We start from the raw sequence: 22,897 nt of genomic DNA, 5'->3' as shown, positions 1-22,897 counted from the left end.
GGTTAGAGACTGAGAGCTAATCTTGTCACAATGTCATCTCTTTAATCCCCTCCTGTGTGCCAGGACAAAACACCACAGCTCAGCCTCCTCCGCTGAAAGGTTCCTGGTCATCTTCATGAAAGGAAGTCAATGCAGGTACTTAATGAACTGATTAACAGTGTCACCAGGGACATATTAGTGATTCCTTGAGTAACAAAGTACCCAGCATGACGAGGGCAATACAAAGCATTAAATGTTGGCTTTTATCTGCAGATTTGAGATTTATACTTGTTTAACATTATAAGTTGACCAAACAAAGAGCTTAACAGACTACTGTTGCATCTCAAAGTAATAGAAATTCAATCAAACTGCACCAAATTGCCCACACTCATTGATATCAGTTCCATAAATATGCCTATTTGTATCATCAAGATCCATGAAAGAATCCCAGGTCAAATTTTTATAATGTTATGTAACGTAAATGGTAGTGGAAGAAATTCCTTGATCTGTCCCCTTCCACCAAGTATCATGAAAATCTATTTATCTATATTTGTTTGATCTCGCTCGCAAAAACAAACATAGAAATCAACGAATAAACAAACAAACAGGGTTCAAACATAACTGAGTCACTATGTGGGGCTCCTCTCCTTTAGAACAGCCTCCACAGCCTTTTGCACTGATGCTGAGGACTTAAGTTAAACTTGAACTTAATCATATTGAAAAAAGTAAGATTCTACCAGAAGATTAAGAGTCAGAGGAAAAACAAATGTTAACAAAAGCAAAAAAAGTTCACAAACACATCCTGCATGTCTAAGTAGACTGGGCTCCGACTCGTTGGAAGCTAATTCACCTTAATTCTGAGCATAATGGAGTCCAAGGCACAATGAAGACACAATGTTCTAAAACATCACAATGAAAGCTTCACAAATCTCTGTGGGTTGAGAAAAGAGGACAAAATGTGATGGGATTTCAGATTGTGTCGTTTTTTTTTTATGTATTGTAAAGATTGAATCGCTGATTACCTTAAAAACCAATACAGATGCATAATACAAATAAATATAATACAAATACATTTTGTTTATGAATCACTTTTAAGATATTTTTCGAAGGTTAAGAGAAAGCAAACAAAAGCATTGCAAATATAAAATATTCATAAAAAAGGTAAAATACTCTTCAGATCAGTTATTTATTTATTGTTATTATTATTTATCATTATAATATCCCAAATCTATTATATTTTATATTGGAAACATTAAGCATGTAGGGAACATAAGGTGACAGATTTAACGTGGATCACATGAGTTGAAAGTTTAACAGTTATTTCCAGATCTAATCAAATGGCGACATTTGTTATGTAAAACCGACCAACTGGTCCAATGAGAGTCCTAAAGCTACTTAGCACCATTTAGAGTACAGGCACGTGCACCTCTTTGGGGTATTTAAAAGTGTGGAATGTTGCCGAGAGAAAACTCCACTTTGACCACAGCGCTGCGGGGGCTGGGCGACCCGACCGGCCACTCTGAGCCTTTTGATCATTTCACTTTTAGTCAATCAAATCTAATCAGTGGGTGGGACATCTCCCCCTTTCGCTCATCTCAGATAAAGAGTCTGAAAAAAACTGAGACCCACGTGTATCTGGCATTCGTGCTGCAAGGATGAAAAAGTGCTCTGTGACTCTGTCCCACTGAGGGATCAGTGTACTCTGCCCCACAGAGAGCTCAACTCTACCACTCTGGCACTAAGCTGAAGACTCTAAGAGGGACACAGCGCCTCATACTTTGAAGAACTTTTTTTTTCTTCTAATTCTTCCTCAACGGCAGGGAGGCACTTTTATAAAGAATGGGAGACTATGATGTAGACACTGCATTCCTCGGACAGACCGGTCCTTACTTCTGGACCACGTTCTTCCTCCTCAACACAGTTTTTGTCTCCACTGGATTCAACGGGCTTTACATCGTCTTTATTGGAGCGGCACCCAAACACCACTGTCTCATTCCGGACGTTAACTTGACCAAGGAGTGGAGGGATGCCGTGGTTCCCTTCAGGATAGTGGATGGGGAAGCTGTGCCGAGCCAGTGCAGCAGGTACAATCTGGACGTGGTGAGAAACCTCTCGGCTGAAGGATATGTTCCTGGAAGGGATGTCAACCTCACTAACCTGGAGGTGGAAGGATGCTTAGATGGATGGAACTACAGCAAAGAAATCTACCTATCCAACATTGTCACGGAGGTCAGAATCAATGTGCATATGTGTTCCTTGCATAAGATGTGAGTCATGAAAGTTTTCAGTTTCCTGTTTTCTTCTGGTTTATGTCATGTTTTACGTCTGCTCACAGTGGGACCTCGTTTGTGACAACAAGTGGAAAGTTCCCTTTGCCTCCTCGACTCTGTTTGTGGGATACCTGGTGGGATCCCTGATTTCAGGGCAGCTCTCTGACAGGTATTTAATCCATAGTTATGCATTGAAATTTCCCAATTCAACACACTTTGCATCGCTATGTTCCAATATAAAAACTACTAATACTACTATTTTATCTTCATCAGTAGAGAAATGTTGCATTGAGTTGTGTAAGTTTTAAGAAAAAGCTCATGAAAACTAACGAGTGATTGTGAAGTGGTTTCAACATTGAGGATAACTGTGGCAAATGGGACCTTGAGGGCAGACACGCTGCCATTGTATTTACAACAATAGCGCCATCTACTGTTAAAGTCAAAGACGCCTGCATTGAAAACTCTGTGAAAGTGCCTTTGTCATTTCTGGACTAAAGAGCTTCAGCCAGGATCAGAGTTTGTGAAACAACAGTGATTGGGGGATGGTGGTGAAATGTGAAGCCAGATGACAGGACGTCCTCTGTGACCCTTTAATGACGCAATGGTCTCAAGGTCCTGCAATCATGTACGGTTGCTGCTTATTTGAAATTAGTTTCTCCTGGATGATCTCCTGATATTCTGCATGTGAGAACGCAAAGGGGCCGAGTCAGAGCCCCTGACTTTCTCCGCAGTTTCTCCTGTAGTAGATGTCAAGTTCAAGGACAGGCTTCATATCAGCGTTGGCTTGGGTTGAAGTGGTCGTGCTTCCTGTCAATTGTCTTGATCTGTTAGAGATGAACATGGTTGGTCAGTGTAGAGCTGAAAACTCTGAGTATTGTAGATCAATGAGTCCTTTCCAGGGTTCATCTTAGAGTTTCATCTCTGTGCTTGTGGAGACGCATGTGGCTCAGGACACAGCAGTGAGAAACGCTTGTGTGTTGATCTATTTATTTCCTCTGCAGCTGTGAAAACTCGGCCCTCCATGGATGAGAACTGGAGGGGTGATGGGGGGGTTGGAGGATTTAGAGCTTTTAGATAAGTGTGTCATGTTAGGGCTTTTCAAGGATTCAAATGAAGCCGTCCAATAGTTTCCATCAGTTCAGGAGAGTTGGAGACACGTGTAACCTTTTATTAGGTGGAGGATGGTGGAAACTGAGTTTGCAAGTATGTCTTTGTATGATGAACAGATTTTCGCACAAGATGCAGACATGTTTCAAGCATCTGCTGCAGGGAGGGTGTGAAAACAGTTATCTAGCTTGCTTACGGCCAAATTTTACCAACAAGAAACCCAGCACACTTAAATAGTTTTGAATCACAGCTTTGAATATTACAGCCAAATAAACAATGAAGGCAGTTTTATGGAACACAAAGGGACTGTCTAAGTTGATTTAACAGGGAATAACATCTGTTAAAAAGTTCAGCTAATCTATCCCAGAAATGGGTTGTGCATCAAATAACAAAATAAAACCAAACTAATCCGGCACATGAACACTTGGATTAACATCATGGGATAAAGTGTCAAACAAAACCATCTATTTTTGGTGTTTGGCCCATGTTCCACCCATTGACATGTTTACTACACAATATTACTACATCCACCTCTACTGTCAGTGATATTTGTATATATTTTTCCCCTCAGGTTTGGGAGAAAGAAGGTCGTTTTCGTCTCTCTTGCTGCTCAGTGCATCGCTGTCATGCTTCAGTCCTTCTCCAGCTCGTGGAGGATGTTCTGCGTCATGTTCCTCTTCGTTGGAGCCTCCCAGATATCACTCTACATTTCTGCATTTGTACTTGGTAAGAAATTTAGAAACACTCCTCGTCCTATGTTTGGTCTGACAGGCCTTAAATTCGCACAGATATCTCAACATGTTGTTTCCCCACAGGGACGGAGGTGCTGAGTAAGACCATGCGTGTGCTCTTCACAACTCTCGGGGCCTTTCTCTTCTATTGCATCGGGTACATGACACTGCCCTGGATTGCGTATGGCATCAGAGAATGGAGGACTCTTCTGGCTGTTCTGTCCGCAACTTCTGTCGTCTACATCCCCCTCTGGTGGTACGTGGCTCCTAATCAGTTTCTTCATTTTGAGTATGGCCACTGTTGCAATCAGCAAACTGTGATCTATTTTAAAATGACACTTGAATTTACCGTGCAGGTTCATCCCGGAGTCTCCTCGCTGGCTAATCACTCAGGGAAGAGTGGAGGAGGCCGAGGTGATCGTGAGAGAAGCTGCCAAGAAAAACAAAGTGGAAGCTCCAGTCGTAATTTTTAAACAATCTCAGGTGAGATTCACACATTGCAATTAGTAGTGTGATTGTGCGTCTTTTCATGGATCCTGGTTATTATCTATGCCAAGGAGACTGTGTTATGTTGTTAGTAAACAAGACACAAAAAAACACTGTAACAGGAAGACATCATTCTAAAATTCAACATTAATCTGTGATATCACAGTTATTGCTAAGAAGAAAATCCTGTTTGTTCTCCCAAAGGTCTCCATCACCTTAAGTAAAGTCTAAGTGAATCTGCTTAGAACATATTTTAAATAATACGTGTGCAACTCTGGATTAACAACATGACAAATGCTGTGTTTTGTTTTTGTCGCGTTTGTAGCGACACGGGATGCCTCAGTTTAAGTCGTACACAATGCTTGATATTCTCAGATCCAAGAACCTCAGATGCATCACACTGATGTGTCTCCTTTTGTGGTGAGTGATTGTGTTCCTTTCTTCTTGTATTTATTTAATCTTAAAATCTGATCGCGGACAATGATTACACTATCATCACAAGTGTCATCGCTGCTCCTTTCCTCTCTGTCAGAAACTTTCAGATATAATATATTTGGTTGATGTGCTCTGCTAAACGCGAGATGTGACATTTACTTGATAATGCAAATTACATTTTCTTTTTTTGTCAGGATGGCAATAAACATGGGGTATTTCGGTTTATCCCTGAACACTTCCAACCTGAGTGGAAACCCCTTCATGAACTGTTTTTTATCGGCCACCACTGAGGTCCCGGCCTACGTGGTTTCCACCGTGCTGCTGAAGAGGTGTCCGCGCCGGGCTCTTCTCTCGTCCTTCCTCATCATCGGAGGAGGAGTCCTGCTGCTCATCCAGTTCATCCCTGACAGTAAGACATCTTTCATCAGGAAAACCTGACACTTAAACGATAGATATGGGATGGATGGATGGATTGATGGATTGATTGACTAATTGATTGACTAATTGATTGATTGATTCAAGGTGTTTTTATGGCATTACTGTCACTTTGATGCCCACTGTTCTTCTGCTTAACTACTAAAGATTAAGGGTCTCCTATACTCTCTCTCTCTCTCTCTCTCTCTCTCTCTCTCTCTCTCTCTCTCTCTCTCTCTCTCTCTCTCTCTCTCTCCTCTCCAGCCCTCCAACACGTTGCTCTGGCTCTGGAGATGACCGGGAAGTTTGGCTTCACCATGGCCTTCAGCATCGTCTATATCTACACTGCTGAGATTTACCCCACTGTCCTCAGGAACGTCGGCATGGGGATGTGCTCCTCTGCTGCACGCATTGGAAGCATCACGGCTCCTTATGTCATCTATTTAGGTACGTGGGTGTTGAGTGCAATTCCTGTATATTCTCTGCACCATATATCTTTAAGAACAAACATGTCTTCATAGGATAATATGAAAGAACAACAGCAATCTTCTTAGAACAATTTAGTTAAAGAAAAAATAAATAAAACAGTCGTCTTGTACAGACGACTGTCCTTGCAGGGGGAAGGAGGGAGGAGTAAGAAGAGGAGGCAGGAGGAAGGAGTGGGAAGAGGAGGCAGGAGGGAGGGAGGGAGGAGTAAGAAGAGGAGAGAGTAGGGAGGAGTAAGAAGAGGAGGCAGGAGAGAGGGAGGAGTAGGAAGAGGAGGACGAGGAGGCAGGAGGGAGGAGGGAGGGAAGGAGGAGTAAAAAGAGGAGACAGGTGGCTAAGAGGGCAGAGGATGTTACACCTTGCTATTGTGATTTGTGAATATGGGCCATACAAATGAAATTTGATATATTAATTTATTGATAATATCAGATGTATCAGATGTATGTACAAATATAATTAATTTTAGTAATACACAAGTCCTATGTTTTTACATTTTCTAATGTCTAAATTTCCATCTTTGTTCTTTTCAGGTTGCTATAATAAGGTTCTACCTTATATCCTGATGGGAAGTCTCACCATCGCCGCCTCTGTGGTGAACTTCTTCCTTCCTGAGACCTTCAACAAAGATCTTCCAGAAACAGTGGAGCAGATGCAAGAATGTCAGGGGTGAGTACATTTCACTGGATTCAACTAAAGTTCATGTGTTTCACGTCTCCATTCACACATTGTTTTAGATTAGACAGTAAATAGTGGCCTTGAAATAATATATGAACAATAATATTAATGTATGCAATTATAAGATACATATTCAACCATCAAAAGCATATATTACTCTCTTTTGTTGGCTCCATAGTAGAGACAATAATGTTTACTTTGTTGTTGACTATCTCCAAACATAGAGCTCAAAAGTAAATATGAAGGAAATAATATGAATATGAAATCTTCAGGTTGGTTTCTGTGGTTCTGTGTTGCTGATCAGCCAGTTTTAAGAACCATTTTCTTCTGCTTTCAGGTTGTGTTATGGACCCACAAAGAAGAAATATGTCGAAAACGGAGGAACAGGCAATGCACCTCTACAACATGAGGCCAAATCTGACGTGCCGACACTCAATGTGTAGCAGCCACTATATGTCTTGAAGAAAGAAGGAATCTGAAAATAAAGTCCCAAACATGCACAGTGGGTATTCAAAAAAAAAGCATTTCCAAGAACTGTTTTTTTTATATTAATACTTATTTTTTTACTCAGTTGGTGCTTGGTGAGAAATATTTTGTATGAAAGTTTAAATGCATGAATATCTGACTATTCTTTAATGTTTGTGCCACACAATTAAAGAAACATATCTTTGGAGCCATTTGCTGTTTTCTTTTGTGTTTAATAATTAAAATCTGTTTATTTTGTTTTGTTTAATATAACTAGTGAGACTATGCCAGTAGAACTATTGTTGTAGTTATTTTTACTTGGTTTTGGTAGGTTATGCTTTTATTTTGAAGGGAAAACAGTTGATTTTATATTGGTGTAGGCAGCATAAGCAGCCAGGGTGCATGGTTTTTTTTACCAGGGCTTTTTGTTGCTTGCACAAATGGAAAGATAAAGCCTGCCTGCACAATGGAACATTCACCCCACAGGTGGCTCAGGGGCTTCTGAGTTTGAGTTTTTATACTTTAGATACTTCTCACCATGTTTGAGGACAAATCTTCACTACAGATATGAACCCTTTGTATAAACAACCTGATTGTTTGATATTTTACTCACTCCCGGCACCGTCACAGGTGTCAGCCTGCCAGATTCTACCATATATAGCTCTGTACTGTAAACCTTCGAGGAGGCTGGCACACACATTTCCTTCGGGATTGATTAAGTCTTATCTCACCTTATATTAACCATTCGGAATCCTGATTGAAAATGTTTGTTTCTTTTATTTGTTTATATCTAAATTCATTTTTTGTCAAAACTGCACTGAGGACAGATTCTGAATGTGCTGCTGTACAACAGGACTCAACAATGAAAGTTCATGGTTGACCATAGTTGATAGTTCTTGTGGAGGAATGTTTGACCATCCTCACATATTACATCAGTACAAAACCAATGTGAGGTCTGTCTAATTCCAAACACCCCCTTCTCTCGACAAGCAGTATCCAAGGTCAGGTTGTAGACAAAGGGCCAACCAACCCTTCAACAATTCTACCTGTTCATGGATGTGCTCTTGGAATGGGTGATGCAGGGAGAGAGAGATATACTGGGATGCTGTGGGAAACGTCTTCAGACTAGTGGGGGTGACAATTGCTAATTTCCCTCTGTTGAAGGACTCTGTTGTTGCACCTTCTGGTCTCATTGATGCATCAAGTCTACATTAAACTCTTCTGCAAGAGACATCAGCTGCTGACTGAGTTCTCCTTTCACCAGCTTCCATTAAATGTCCATTACTCAATCTCGACAGAGCTGGTTAGTTGCAAATTTAAAGTTATTCTTCGATTTGCCTTACCAGGTCAGAGCTCGACAAGATCGTAAAGAACGACTGGCCTCATGGCCAACGAGAGTTAAATACAAATTGATCTATCTGAATCAAAACTGAATGAGCATCAATGAAAGGAAGTGAACTGAGATGTAGTGAAAATTGGATTTTCTATATGTATAATAACATTATATTGCACTGTACTAGTGTGCTTAGTCTGTACTAAATCTGTTTACCGGTGGTTGGTTGGTTTATTGGACGACTTCGGGACATGCCTGTCAAAGGCATTAGCCGCCACCTGGTTAGACCCCGACCTTGGTGTAATCTGCAGTTTTTACGGGAGCCTATGTCTGTCAGGAAAGATTAGTGCAGACTGTGGTTTGTTAGATGAACCCCACAGCCCCAAAAAGGAGGGGATGTTTTCTGGGGGGCTTCGGGCTGCACTCGACACAGAGGGACCCACCTGAGGTTCAAACTATAGAAAAGAGGGGAGTATCTACTCTGTGTCCTTTGGGAAAAGTGAATACTTCGTTGGGATTTTCTGATCCCGGTGCAGAGGCGCCGATAGTTTTGAGAGTGTGTACACAAGGTGAAATACTTTCTGAGTTTTCGCTTACATCATGTAAGTTTGCCATCATTGATGTAGTTAAGCTAAATGTAACTTCGGGAGCTCGGATGCTGACGCAGGGTTTAGAGTGTGTGAGTGAATGTTTTTTAATTTTCAAATATATGTGAATATGCCAACAAATAAATCATCAGTCCACAGCCGAGGTTAAAACTAAACTGTCAAAAATGTCCTTTAAAAAAAAAAAAATAAGGCAAATCGGAAAGCAAAAGTGTCAAGTTAAATCAGTCCCACGGTGATGAACAGGCAAAACAATGTGCCTGGACTGAAGCCATGTTTTCCTCCAGAATGCCAGCTGGAGTCACAGGCAGATGAAAAGAACAGAGTTACAGTATGTTATGTCTTTTACTGCGCTCATGTGTGAGTGGACTGATGGTGAATGGTCTGCTGCTTTGTCATTTTTCCCACAAGGTTAAAAAGGTTATGACAAATGAGAGGAGATTGTAGAAACTAGAGCAGATGAAGTCTTATCCACAAATATCAGTGATACAATGTTCCTTATGAATGCTGATGAATAAAGGTCAAAAGTTTCATAAGAGTACATGATGATAAAATGAACAATGATTGTTTTTTCACAAATCTACAAGATTAATGTGCTAAATAGGAAGTAAAGATAGAATGTGTTTGTGCTGACATTCCTGTATGTGAGTCAGAATTATTTTGAGGAATTTGCTACTGATAGTTGAACTGATCATATCAGATAATGTGCGATATGCTTAAGGGAATCAATAAAATGGGATTTAGGAATGCATACTTAAGGCTTAGCCGGCCAATAGGATGCAAACACCTACATGGAACATTTTCACCAGCTTCCATAAAACGTCCATAACGGTAATTATAATAATAATAATTATTATCTTTCTGCAGTAATAAAAGTCACCTCAAACATCACTTGATGACAAAGACAGACTTCACAGACTGTTTAACTGCTGGGAAATGATTAACTCCCTTTACAAGGGTTCCTTTAGTGTTTCCGGGATTACTGTATATTATACCCGTCGCTTGAGCTTGATAGTAAACATTTAAATCAAAATAATGTACATATTGAGGCAATGTGCTGCACGACGAAGAAGTTGCATGTCTCTATTACTTGTAGTTTTGCACTTGTTTTTTATTTGTAAGTAACTGAGTAACTTCCAAGATCAGGTAAACCCGCCATAAAATCTTCCACCGAGCAGCAGGACATTCTCTCTCTAGTACTGATCAAGTATCTGTGTGTCTTCCTTCCTTGCGTCCTTCCTTCTGCGTTACTCAATATCAAAGATATTGTTAAGATCATGGGAAACTTAAAAATCAGGGACTATGACAGCATTACATCTTTTCTTGGATCTTGGGGACCTTTCCAGCTGAGGATTTTTCTGGCACTGGCCATCAGCATCCTCCCGAATGGCTTTATCGGTGTCTATATAGTATTTGTGGGTGATACCCCACCTCACGAGTGCTATATCCCCGAGAACTACAGCATCAGTGAGATGTGGAGAAATGTGACAATCCCACTGGAAACAGTCAATGGCATTGAGAAGCGCAGCTCCTGCTCCAGGCTCAACCTGGACCTAGTCAGGAACTTCTCCCAGAATGAACTTGTTCCAAATGTGGATGTTAACGTGAGTAAAGTTCCTCTGGAAAGTTGTTTGAACGGGTGGACATACAGCAACCAAATCTACCAGTCAACCATTGTCACAGAGGTGAGCAGATAATTCATGAATGAACTTCTGAAGATGTTTAGGTTTTCTGGTATTTAGTCACGTTTTTTGTTATTATTCAGGAAGGTCATAGTAATGTAATCTGTATCTCACAGTTTGACCTTTGCGTTAATCACTATAATCAATCAGCATTTTAGGCAATTTGGAGAAAAAAAGTCATGACAAAGAGTAATTGGCAATAATCCAAGGCGTAAGACAGGAGACTTTGAATTAATAGAAACATGCGTATGTGTAAAGTCCAAACCAAACCAGCTAGGATAACAAAAATGCTTGTTACATGAGGACAAAGCCGGGTCAAAGGCCGGTCTTTTACTCATTATATCACACACACACACCTCGTCCTGTTTGCTAATGTGAACCAATACTTTAAACAGTGTTCTCACATGAAATAGTTCAAAAACTAAAAGAAAAATAGTTTCAACTACATTAGTGACACTAGTGACTTGTTTAGTTATGAGGAGTTAATAAGACCAGCTTTGTATGTTTAAACTGCCAAGGTTATTGACTGATTTAATTGTGTGTAATCAGTAAAATAAAGCTGAGCATCATCACAGATGCTAGTTCATAACATGAGATGCTTTTGTTTCTGGATATTTACAATCGAAACTGTCAGCCATGAATGGAGTATCTGTAGCTGAGTAAACTGACCCAAAAGAAAAAGAAAACAAGGATTCCTATCATTTTCAGTGAGGAGTAAAAGAAGGACAAAATTTGACATGAATCTATTGGCAGAAATTTAATAAAATTATCCTTGGGACGTTTCCATTAGTGTGTGATCATCTAAATTGTATGAATTGTGGGTCCTCTTAACGGATTAAAATAAAATTAATATATCATTTTGTTTACTAACTGGAATGATTTTAAAGGTTCAGCGTGTAGAATTTAGTGACATCTAGTGGTGAAGTTGCATTTTGCAGCTGAAGACCCCTCACCCCACCTTCCCCTTCCAAACATGAAAGTGAACCTGTAGTAGACTTGTTTGGGCTACTGTAAAAAGCAACTGTGAGAGGAACCGCTCCAGATGTAAATATTAAGTATTTAAATATAAAGGGCCCATTCTAGTGTTAAATAAATACAACAAGTGAAAATATCACTTGGGTTATTTTTGTTACATTTCTGCTAATAGATCCCTTTCACCTAAATCTTACACATTGAACCTTTTGGTTGAAAATTTCACAAAATTAACTCACGAGACTATTATCAGTTCTTATATTTTTAAACCTTATGACCATAATGATTATATACTGCAGCGTTGGTTATTGTAATCAGTATTTCTTAGATGTGGGAGGAAACAAAGATCTTGTTCCTGTATGTTAATGAGTCTTAGCCGAGCTGAGATGTTAGAGGGGAACTCGTTATTTTCAAATACTTTTCATAGCCTGTACTTTAATACTTTTTTAGTTTTCTACTTGAGAGAATAATGTGTGTACTTTTACCACCTCTGGTTATTCATTGCACTGATGGATTTTGCAGTGGGACTTGGTTTGTGACAATGCATACAAAATACCACTGACCACCTCCATCAATTACATCGGTGTGCTGTTGGGGGCATTAATCTCAGGCCAGATGTCCGACAGGTCTGTACACTGGTTTCTTTTATCATTGTTTCCATTAATTATATATTTTTTTCTAACTTACTCAAAACTAATCTGCCTCATGCCTACTCAGGTATGGAAGGAAGCCTGCGCTTTTTTTCATGATGATCCTTCAAACTTTGGCGATCACGGCTCAGATATTCTCCCCGAGCTGGGAGGTCTTCACATTTCTGTTTTTCTTGGTGGGTGCCGGGGGATTTTCCAACTATATCATTGGATTTGTGCTGGGTATGTTTTACCATTAAGGATGCAGCGTTTGATTACTGCTTAATGTGTCAGGTTACTTTTTGAAAAATTCTCCTTCAATTTATCACAACTACAGGAATAGAAATTCTAAGCCCAAATGCACGAGTGATCTTCTGCTCCCTCAGGGTTTTCATGGCCTCGGCTGTGGGTTACATGGCAATGCCCGCGGCGGCTTACTTCCTCCGTGAATGGCGGATGCTGATGATTCCCATGGCGGCCTCTGGCCTGATCTACATCCCTCTGTGGTGGTGAGAATAATAAGAAATTATCTTCTCACACAGCAGCCTTTACATTCCTTGGTAGTGTCTTTCTGTTAATGACTCGGGTGTGATGGTGTCAATTGAATCAATCAGTTTATTTATTTCAACTCTCCAGGTTTATACCAGAGTCGCCTCGCTGGCTGCTCTCTCAGGGACGCATGAAGGAGGCCGAGGTCATTCTGAGACGTGCTGCCAAGGAAAACCACGTCGAGGCTCCACAAGACATCTTTACACAAGCTGAGGTCAGTTCATCAGCAAGTTTCGGATTTATAAGTTTCAGGGTTGTCCGTTGGGTTGACCACTCTTTGGTTGTCCCATTCTCGAGAAGGGTATTTCTTCAAATTTGGTAATTTGATACCTCAGGAAGTTTACTTGGACTCACTGATATTCTGATTAGGTTAGGGTAGTCAAATGTTAAAGGTCGAGGTCAAGGTGGGGTCAAAAACTGTTTTCAGATTCTTGAATATGCTATCTCAAGACCTCATTAAGGAAATGTTTTCACCTTTTGATTTGATGTCACTTGGACTCAGAGATGAGGTAATTCAATGTCAGTGGTAAAAGTAAATCTGGCATAAAATACTGGGGGAAGAAATATGTAGATATATGTTGGCAGAAGCACCACAATGTGATAATTGTATTTAGTTTTAATATTTCATACATTCTAAAAAGGTTGATATACGAAACCTTTTTTTTATCATGTGTGCCACGTGATCTCTAGGGTCAGTGTTGCTCTTCAGGTTTTCCTGTTTTGTTCGGTAACTTATTTGACCACCTAATATCTAAACTGTCTGCAAGGATATGAAGAATCTAACTACACTATGTCTTTGTGTGGCAGGGCTCATGTTTCATCTCTGGATTGGAACTTTCTAGGGTTAAATTGTTGCAACCATTTCTTCTTGTTTTTTCCCAGATTGACAACACGCTGGCCATGAAAGAAAATAAATACAACATTTTAGACATCTTGAGGAACTGCAACGTGTTCTCCATCACATTAATTTGCGCGCTCCTGTGGTACGTCAACAGTTTCCTCACATGACATGAAAACCATAGACCGTATATAAAGATGGACGACATGACCGCTCCCCAAAGGTGAAGCCTAATCATCTAGGTTCCTGTTGTTCATGTCTCTGCAGGGCCATCATCACCCTCAGTTACTACGCTTTACTCCTCAACACGTCCAACCTGCATGGAGACCCTTACATAAACTGCTTCTTGTCTGCTGTGACTGAGGTGCCAGCTTACCTCATCGCTTTATTACTGCTGCAGCACTGCTCCAGGCACATCTGCCAGTCGTCTTCACTCTTCCTCGGGGGCGTGATGATCCTCTGCGTTCAGCTCGTCCCGCTTGGTAATGCTCAAATCGGTAGCTCCGGAGGCACGAGGGTGACAAGTCAAACTGTACTAGTAACTCACACAAATATATTGATAAATAAATTAACACAATGATGGATAGGCTAAGACATCTTAATGGAACGCAGTAAAGCACATACTTATATTTAAAAGTACTCTGTGATGGGGGTAGAGAGCCAATGTATTACATCTAACACAGTTACAGATATTTCAGTCAAAACTTCCAATAATTGTGATAAATGTTAGCCTGAACATTGCCATCAAAAGGGCCAATGCCACTAGCATAGATATCGATATTTTCTGTTTGCTGTAGTTAAAGTTGTCCCTCTTTTGTTTCCTTAGATTTACCAATTGTGGGTGTGATCCTCGAGATGCTGGGGAAGTTTGGCATCACGTCTGCATTTTGCATCGTGTACGCCGTCTCGTCAGAGCTCTTCCCCACTGTGATTAGAAACACAGCAATGGGGTGTTGCTCCATGTCTGCTCGGATTGGAACCATCATGTCTCCCTTCATCATTTACCTGGGTACGTGCAGGTCGTTTCCTATTGTAGGCACCAAGGATTCATATTTCTGGAGAATAGAGCTGCAGTGATCAGTTTGAATCTGAATCTGTAAATATTTCAGCCATGTTCAAATGAAAATGCCAAACATTCTCCTGTTCGAGCTTCTCACATGTTTACTCGTACATGCCAGTAAATTCTATATTCTAAGACAAGTTACCACAGCTAGAAATGTCTGGGGAAAGTTTCCTTCCTTAATCTGCAAAATGATAAAGTATTATTTTCCTCACCAATCATCATTGAACAAATATTTCACCTATTTTAAAGTTTTCATTTGTTTTTCATCTGCCTTCCTCGTGGTTATTCTTTCCCTCTCTATGTAGGACAATACTTCAGGGCACTGCCGTACATATTGATGGGGGCTCTCGCCATCGCTGGTGCCGTCTTGTGTCTCCTGCTGCCTGAGACTTTTGGGAAGACGTTGCCGGAGACCATAACACAAATGCAGCCGGTGTGGAGGTGAGTGCCCTCTGCGAACCTGATTAACTGATGCCAGTGTTGTAACATTACTGCACAGAGGGAGCCGATGCAAAGGTCACAGTCTTAAGTTTGACTCAGCTTACGGTTTAAAATGTGACGTTAAAAAGTAACTTTTTAAGTGCAATGTTCTCTCTTTTAAGTGTTTTTTTTATATGTTTTCATAAAAGTGCAATGAATATGACTTAATGTGTAGTTAATCGCTGATCACGCTTTTAATGTGTAGAGTTGTTTAATGTTTACGAGGTAAACTGCAGTTGTACCATGACCTTTGATGTCACTCTTACTGTAACCATTATCATCATTATTGTTCAAACAGGAAAAGAGGGAAAAACCAGAAGGAAGCTGAACATGGAGAGAGCGAGGCTGAAAATCAGACAAAGTTTTAATGACTTATCATCTTTTGTATATTTGCATTGTGTTTATTTGACTCTAACTAGTCACCATGGAGTTGTACTATGAAAGAGGATTTGTTTGTATCCTTATAACTCCAGGTTTACTTGAGGATTTTCAGTCCTAAGAAGCTCTTCTCATCGCGGCAAATTACCTAACTGTGTTTCTTTTAGCCTTTATAAATTGTTTATACTGCTCTCAGGTCACATGATGGTGATGGTCAATATCAATAAACCCCGCCCCTTTTATGTGCACGAACCAATTATCAAGATAAGGAAAACCTGGGTTGACTTGTTGAGTTGATAATAACTTATCCCATTTGATTGGTTAAGGTCAGACAGATAACTGAAACCTATCCTAGGTATAGTGAACTTTTTTGTTATACAGGCCCAAGTTGACACATTTATGAAATGTTGTTGTTTTATGTTTGGTTATGTGTCTTTGTATTTGAAAAGCTTTAAATATATTGCATCCGTCTAATCATTTTTTGTGTAGCAAGTAGAAAATTGGAGATTAGGCATGTTTTAAAAAGACTTGCACTTCTTTTTATTTTTACACTGATTTACAGTTAATTTGTTTAAGTGTCTACTTTAAAATTATTTGGTAAGTGGACATCATGTATTTAATATTGATTGCAATGTCTTTTACTCATGTCTCAATTACACTAGCAACCTTTAAAGTTTTTTAAGCATGTGATGATGTTGTAAAATTCACAAATAAATGATTTCTAAACGTCTTGTCTCCTGCAATGGCTGGATCATTCCTGAGATCAGGGAGAAGCTTCGGGATAGATTTGGTTTATACATTATACTTAACCATCTCTGAGGTTTTTACATCCATCACTGACTTCAATTTAGTGGTTGTGCTACACAGCATTGACAAGTAAATGACAGGGCACAATCATCTAGCCCTAGATAATCTTTCATTATTCATATTATTCATATTTTTCATATTATTCGTATTCTTTGTATTCTTCATATTCTTATTCTAATTGTTATTCTAATTCTTATAATTAATATTCCTACTCTTATTCTTATTCTTAATAATTATATACCAAGCGCAACTCCTGTTTTCTCAAGCAAATAATTCTGTCTCACCTTTAGTATAGATACAAATATTCCTTGCGGTTGTTCCACCCCTGGCCTCTAGGGGTCAGTGTCGGTTTCTCTGCAGGTCTCTTCCTCATACTGATGATGTGTCGAAGAGAACTTGTCACTTCCTCTCCACCGCTGTGTTGAGTTGTGATTGGGGAGAGGAGTTTACGGATGTGGCCGCAGACTAATGGAGGCACGAAGCTTCTTATTTACTGTTTACACCATTTAAACAACCTGTTAAGTTCCTGGTTTCTCGTGTGAACGGGAAGTCAGAGCGCAGGCGGCCTGACACGAAGCTCAACCGGGGAGAAGAAGAGCTAGCTTGTAGGCTAGGTCGCTGTGTCGTCAGTGGCTGCTGGACAACTTCTGGAAAATGGATTGCCTCTGTGATATAATTCAAGCTTTGGTCGCATTAGCAGCTCTGTGTTTCATTGTGGTAAGTGGTCATAGGACAGACTTCATGTTGTGTTGGCAGAGATCTGTCCTGGCTTGGTTTTGTGTCTGTAAAGTGAAGCAGGGATGATTTCCAGCTCTTGTTCTTCCTCCATGTAATAAATCCTTTAACAATGTATTTTGCTGAGGTTAAGGGCGTTTTATTTAATTTATATTTTCCCTTAATGTAACGAGCCTTCATCTTCTCTTTGCATGTTTTTATGAGGATTTAAAAAGTAGCTGTTATCAACTGAGGAAAGCATCATCCGAATCCCCCCCCCCAAAGCAGCTGCAAGAATAGTTCACTCAAAGGTGGAAAACCAAGTTGTTAAGCTTAGTAAAACATCCCATGATTTCCATAACAAACGTTAAGATATGCATAACGCACTGGTCCAGAAAAGCCAGATTCTCTTCATCTTGTCAGGTGTCATTTTGCAGAAATGACACCTGTTTTCAACTGGAACACCTGCAGGCAGAGGTAACATGACTCTCTCCCTTTTCAGCTGCTCATTGTCGCGCATGTCACTGCCGAGATGGTGAGACTGACACGCCACGAGAAGGAGAAGTACTTCCTGACCGCCTCAGGAGAGAAGGAGCCATTCCCCAGCTTGCACGACCCCCATTCCAGGGAGCTGTCGGTGGTAGTCCCGGCCTACAACGAGGAGCTCCGCAGTGAGTGATTGGGGGGGGTCACCTCTGAGGGGGCAGAGACCCAGACTTGGTAACATCCGCCCTTAGTGATCCGATCACATGTGGTCAACACTAAGTTCAGGTCTGAATGCCCGCAGATGTGTCCTGAGATCAGATGACAAAATACAAAAATTCGAAGGTTCTGAGACCCATGTGGCATCATGCTTTTTGCTCTGTGAAAGCAAATTCGTCCTTTGCCCGGATGAAATTCAGCCTCTCAGCTGACATCCTCTGACCTGCAATACTGTCACAATGAATCTGTACTCTTACTCCTCTTGGTGGTCATATGTTGATTTGCCACCACCACAATATCAACACTGATCATCACCATATCAATCATGATTGATAGAAATTGGTAAAATATTACTGTATCGATGCACGAGAGTCATCAGCCCTCTTGACTCCTCCCTCTACCTCTCGCTCTATCCTGAGACACAAACACACATAAAAGCTTTGTCAATGGATACATCTGTAAATTCAGACATTTATTTATTTGCGAGTGACAAATGCTCAGTTAACTTTATGTTGAACTGATGAATTGTGAAATATTCATTGTTTTACATGAGTCACTTTGAACCTGCAGTAGGTTATAGACACTAACAGGGTTTAACTGTGTGCCATGACAGTGCCTCTGATGATGGATGAAGCTATGGAGTACCTGGAAAACAGACAGGTAAGTGCTCAGCTTCATATAGGCAATTATTATTATTATTATTTTGACTGATCAAAGCAAATCAATTGTATCATCCCGCTAAAAAGCAAAACAGAGAAAATGTTTCAAGTTATATCCGTTATTCCTTGAAAAGATCAGCAGGTGGCAGCATTCAACTGAAAATGTGCCTGTTTCCTTCCTGCAGAAACAAAACCCATCTTTTACCTATGAGGTCATTGTGGTGGACGATGGCAGCAAAGACAAAACCACAGAGGTAATCCTTTTTTGGGGGGACAATCTGTTTCCATTAACTTTATATGTGCTTAGTGCTAAACATTTCAAAGTGGTTGTGGTGGAGCATTGCGTTGTGATGAACTCTGTTGTGATGTCTTGCCAGGTTGCTTTGCGGTACTCTAAGAAGCACGGTGCAGATAAAGTGCGAGTCCTGACGCTGGTGACTAACAGAGGGAAAGGAGGAGCTGTGCGAATGGTTTGTCTGACAGCACAAAAAACATTAGTCAGGAGACTAGGAGTGTATTTTTTGTTTAGATTTTTACCCACATTTCTTTCTCACCCTGTCTCATCTAAAGGGAACAATGAGCTCCAGGGGCAAAATCATTCTGATGGCCGATGCTGACGGAGCCACAAAGTTCTCTGACATTGACAAAGTGGAGGCAGGACTTAAAAACATCGAGCCTAAGCCAGTGAGTCCGTATCCAGTTTTTGTTGTTGTTGTATTACGTAGATATTTTAATATTTAGCAGCTAGTGTGTAACCTTTCTATAATTCATCCGTATATTTAGGAAAACATGGGGATTTCCTGTGGTTCCAGAGCTCACCTGGAGAAAGATTCTGTAGCTGAGGTAATTATCTTGCCTGGAGTCTTAGGAGTATTGTTGAGTATTGTGTGTTAAACCATGAAGTAACCACTATTCGGTCTTTGCCACAGCGATCAACGTTTCGTACATTCCTCATGTACGGCTTTCACTTCCTGGTGTGGTTCCTCTGTGTGAGAGGCATCAAGGACACACAGTGCGGCTTCAAGCTTTTCACTCGGGAGGCTGCACTCAAGACTTTCTCTTCCCTCCATGTAGAGCGATGGTAAGTTGTCTAGTTCCACGCTGGAGTTTTCAGTACTAACATCAAAACAAAGTCTGCAAAAAAAAAGATTAAAAAGCAACTTTTAAACATCTGTCCACTTCTTTCTCCATTTCTTCTCCCAGGGCTTTTGACGTGGAGCTCCTGTACATCGCCCAGTGTTTTAAAATCCCCGTGGCAGAGGTAGCGGTCATCTGGACCGAAATAGAAGGTAGGTTTTTCATGGAATATGCGGTAACGGATCCTCCCAGTGGGCCACCTTTCTGTGGTTCTATAAATATCTCTGTAGGGTGTGTGTACACGCCTGTCATCGACAGATTACTTCTTGTTACTCCTCTGTTAGAAATTGTACTTCATCCTTGCTGATCCTTTTAGATGGCCGTCTGTTTTAGTTTCTATTTTTTGACTTTGACAGATTACCACTGCTACTGTTGCATGCCTGTCTTATTGCTGGACTGATTACGTATTTGCTGATGACATTACCGTGTGGACCAATCAGCATTAGATGTCAGCAAATTGGTCTTTTTCCATCATCTGTTCCTCTAAAGTATAATGTCTGTGTGTTTCCTCCACCAGGATCCAAGCTGGTCCCGTTCTGGAGCTGGCTGCAGATGGGTCGAGACCTGATTTTCATCCGCATGCGCTACTTCACCGGAGCCTGGAAACTGGAGTCGCCTTTTAAGACTGACTAGCCAATCAGACAGGCCCTGGTATCCCAGAGACAGCCTTTGATAGGGCCATCAAACCCTTTGGATGAGGTGGGATAAACAACTGTGTCTGTTGTACGCCGTAATGAAGGACAGTTTGCCACAGTCTTCTCCTCTCCAAAATCCACAGGAGGGGAAGTGAAGACACAGCCGTGGGTTCCTCGTGGTCCTGCCTTTATTTTAAATAATCTGATATCGGCTTGTGATGGCCCCTGTTACACGCACACTTCTGTGGCCGCGGCTCACAGAATGTCCGTATGAATGAAACCGTGTACTATGTTACTTAATGTTTATCTTGTGGCCAATCGAGTGTGACTGACAAGAAGTTGTAGGAAATGTGGAGGATCTGATAATCAGTGCTTCATGATTCTGATTAGACTGAATGTTGTTACTGTTTGTGAGATTGTCAAAATGGGAGGGGTGGAACTTTTGAGGAAACTAGTCAGTGGGATGATGGCATGGATGATTTAAACAGAAATAAAAACAAAATATGAATTATTTATGCTTTTGAAAGTCTTTCTTAACCAAAGTAGTGTCAAAAATGAAAAGTATTTAATGATTTAATATTCTCAAACTCCTTTTGCTTTTCTTAAACTGTCGTTGCTTTAAAATTAATAATTTGGACTATTGGTCTTAATAGTGAAAACTCAGTTAGTTGCAGCTCTACTATTTACAGTTAACTAATTAGTTTCAAAATTATAAATAAAAAGTTCACCTCTTTAGCTTATCTGAGATTTGCTGAGAGGATTTTGTGTGGAAGAGCAACAGCAGCCAATAAAAGACCTGAGGGTCTCACCATCACTCACAGGACACCACTCGTGACCCTGTATCATCTTGTATATCAGTCAAATCATAATGTGTCAGGAAGCAAACACAGACGTGTTTAAACCTGTGGCCTAAAGTCTGCTGCCGAGATCTTACAAAGAAAACCAGAGAGGCTACTTGTTTGTAATAATCAATTACTCATGGATCAAAGTTTTTACACTAAGTGATACATTTAAGAGGTTTTGTAGGATATGTTTTCACCTTCTATCAGTCAGCTTCCTGTCTCTGCACCCCCCTGCCCCCCCGATTGTTTAAACTTTCTTGATACTTCCTGGATATTTTAACAGATGCACCTTTATCTTAGTACAGAGGCTGACAATACATAATTGCTTCTATCTCAGGTCACTGTTTCTCAGTCTGGGGTCTAGAGTCTTTATCGGGCACTTAAGAGAGATACTCAGGTTTTTCTCAATGTTAGTAGAGGAAATCTCCAATATCTGACTCTTATTTTATTTTATTTGATCTTGATTTAACAGCGGAATTCCTGAAGTGAAGTTAGCAGGGGTCAGTGATGTAGTGTAGTAGAAGTACAGGGGGCTGAGTTATCATCAGTTTCCCTTGACATGAAAGAAAGCAGCAAACCCCTGGATACATTATTAATCACCAAAATCATCCCTTTTTTCCTGTCTTGAAAAAAGGCCAGCAAGTTGTTTTTGCCCTGGCAGTAAATGAAGTTCTTCATAACGCTGAGGTCTGCAGGCTTGTTCGAGCTGATGATGCCTCCGGGGCCTCTCGGAGCCTCCCGGAGCCCCAGGGAGAGCATCCTGTTTGTGCTCTGTGACCAGACAAGACACACAGGCGGTGGATCATGATCCGGCTCCGGTTTCCTGTCGCGTTTCAAAATGCAACACATTTGAAATGTTCTTTTTTGTATTTCATTGATCAGATAAGGGGAAGGAAATGAATGGAATGTCATTCATGGAGATTAGTTTCCACGCTGGAACTTATGCGTGATGCCACAGTTGATAAAAAATGTTCCCATTTTTATTCAATGAAACATTTATTAACCAGACTTTAATAGCCTTATATATCTATCTTGATTATGACATGGATAATCAAGAGTCTATAAACATGAATCATGAAAGATTTTGTGCAGGTGATAATAAAATTAATTAATCATTGACATTTATGTCAGGCTTTTATTAACTTTAGTTATATTGTATTTTCAAAACTAACTCAACTTCCAAACAGTGAAAATTAACATCGTCAGTGTTTTGCCCTGGGACCTTCCCTGAGGCACCAGACTCTCTTGGCTCCGGTGGACCGTCCCCATCTCCCCAGTACACACCGACTTGGTGCGCGTGTAGCCCGGGTTAGATCCACCTGGTGGCTCGTGAGGTTTCAGCCGGGATCCCCACAGTGGTTTCACTCCGTGCTCGGAGTATTGTTACGTTCCGCAGCAGTTGCTGCAAACTGCGAAAATGTCAAACTTGTAGACTCACTGTCGCCAGCCGGGGCTTGCGTCATTAACTGGACCAGTCACGGCACTCCCAATAAAAGGATCGTATCCATCCGCAATGAGAAGAGACGTCTGTGTGCCTCCCGACAATAGATCATGAAACAACTCAGTTTTTTTTTTTTAAAGAGGACTAGAAATGTGTGTTTGTGTGTGTGTGTTTGTGTTTCACGGTATGATCGAGTCCAGGAGGAAGACTGTGGATCCTTCCTCCTCCAGGAGTCTCTACTTTCAGAGGCTGCAGGTGTAGAGGCTGTGCATGTGGAGGCGTGCACACCAAACAGGTTATTTACTTATGAAATGACAGGTTCCAGTTAGAAATATCTTATTATATATAACAACATGCATTATAGACTGTAGATCATATTGATT

General features: G+C 40.7%; 3 protein-coding genes across 3 annotated transcripts; all 3 read left to right on the top strand.

Annotated features, from left to right (window-relative positions):
- The first annotated feature begins 1,715 nt into the window (after positions 1-1,715).
- Positions 1,716-7,238, top strand: slc22a5 (solute carrier family 22 member 5). The gene is made up of 10 exons (XM_062406275.1): positions 1,716-2,208; positions 2,315-2,418; positions 3,928-4,082; positions 4,172-4,343; positions 4,444-4,570; positions 4,899-4,993; positions 5,203-5,417; positions 5,687-5,869; positions 6,439-6,574; positions 6,921-7,238. Exons 1-10 carry the CDS (start codon positions 1,819-1,821, stop codon positions 7,024-7,026), a joined length of 1,683 nt encoding a protein of 560 aa, XP_062262259.1. The 5' UTR covers positions 1,716-1,818; the 3' UTR covers positions 7,027-7,238.
- Positions 7,239-10,078: 2,840 nt separating this feature from the next.
- On the top strand, positions 10,079-16,275 carry LOC133969168 (organic cation/carnitine transporter 2-like). The gene is made up of 10 exons (XM_062405458.1): positions 10,079-10,671; positions 12,163-12,266; positions 12,358-12,512; positions 12,607-12,778; positions 12,906-13,032; positions 13,701-13,801; positions 13,924-14,138; positions 14,483-14,665; positions 15,025-15,160; positions 15,498-16,275. Exons 1-10 carry the CDS (start codon positions 10,264-10,266, stop codon positions 15,565-15,567), a joined length of 1,671 nt encoding a protein of 556 aa, XP_062261442.1. The 5' UTR covers positions 10,079-10,263; the 3' UTR covers positions 15,568-16,275.
- Positions 16,276-16,790: 515 nt separating this feature from the next.
- Positions 16,791-20,742, top strand: alg5 (ALG5 dolichyl-phosphate beta-glucosyltransferase). Its single transcript, XM_062407036.1, has 10 exons — positions 16,791-17,101; positions 17,601-17,769; positions 18,414-18,460; positions 18,645-18,713; positions 18,837-18,929; positions 19,030-19,143; positions 19,243-19,302; positions 19,389-19,540; positions 19,663-19,748; positions 20,114-20,742. The coding sequence occupies exons 1-10, from the start codon at positions 17,039-17,041 to the stop codon at positions 20,227-20,229; spliced, it is 969 nt and encodes a 322-aa protein (XP_062263020.1). The 5' UTR covers positions 16,791-17,038; the 3' UTR covers positions 20,230-20,742.
- The last annotated feature ends 2,155 nt before the right edge of the window (positions 20,743-22,897 follow it).

The sequence above is a fragment of the Platichthys flesus genome, chromosome 15, assembly GCF_949316205.1.
Source record: "Platichthys flesus chromosome 15, fPlaFle2.1, whole genome shotgun sequence".
In the NCBI taxonomy this organism is placed as follows: Eukaryota; Metazoa; Chordata; class Actinopteri; order Pleuronectiformes; family Pleuronectidae; genus Platichthys; species Platichthys flesus.
The sequence above is the reverse complement of the archived record's forward strand: the minus strand, read 5'-3'. Positions and strand labels throughout refer to the sequence as shown.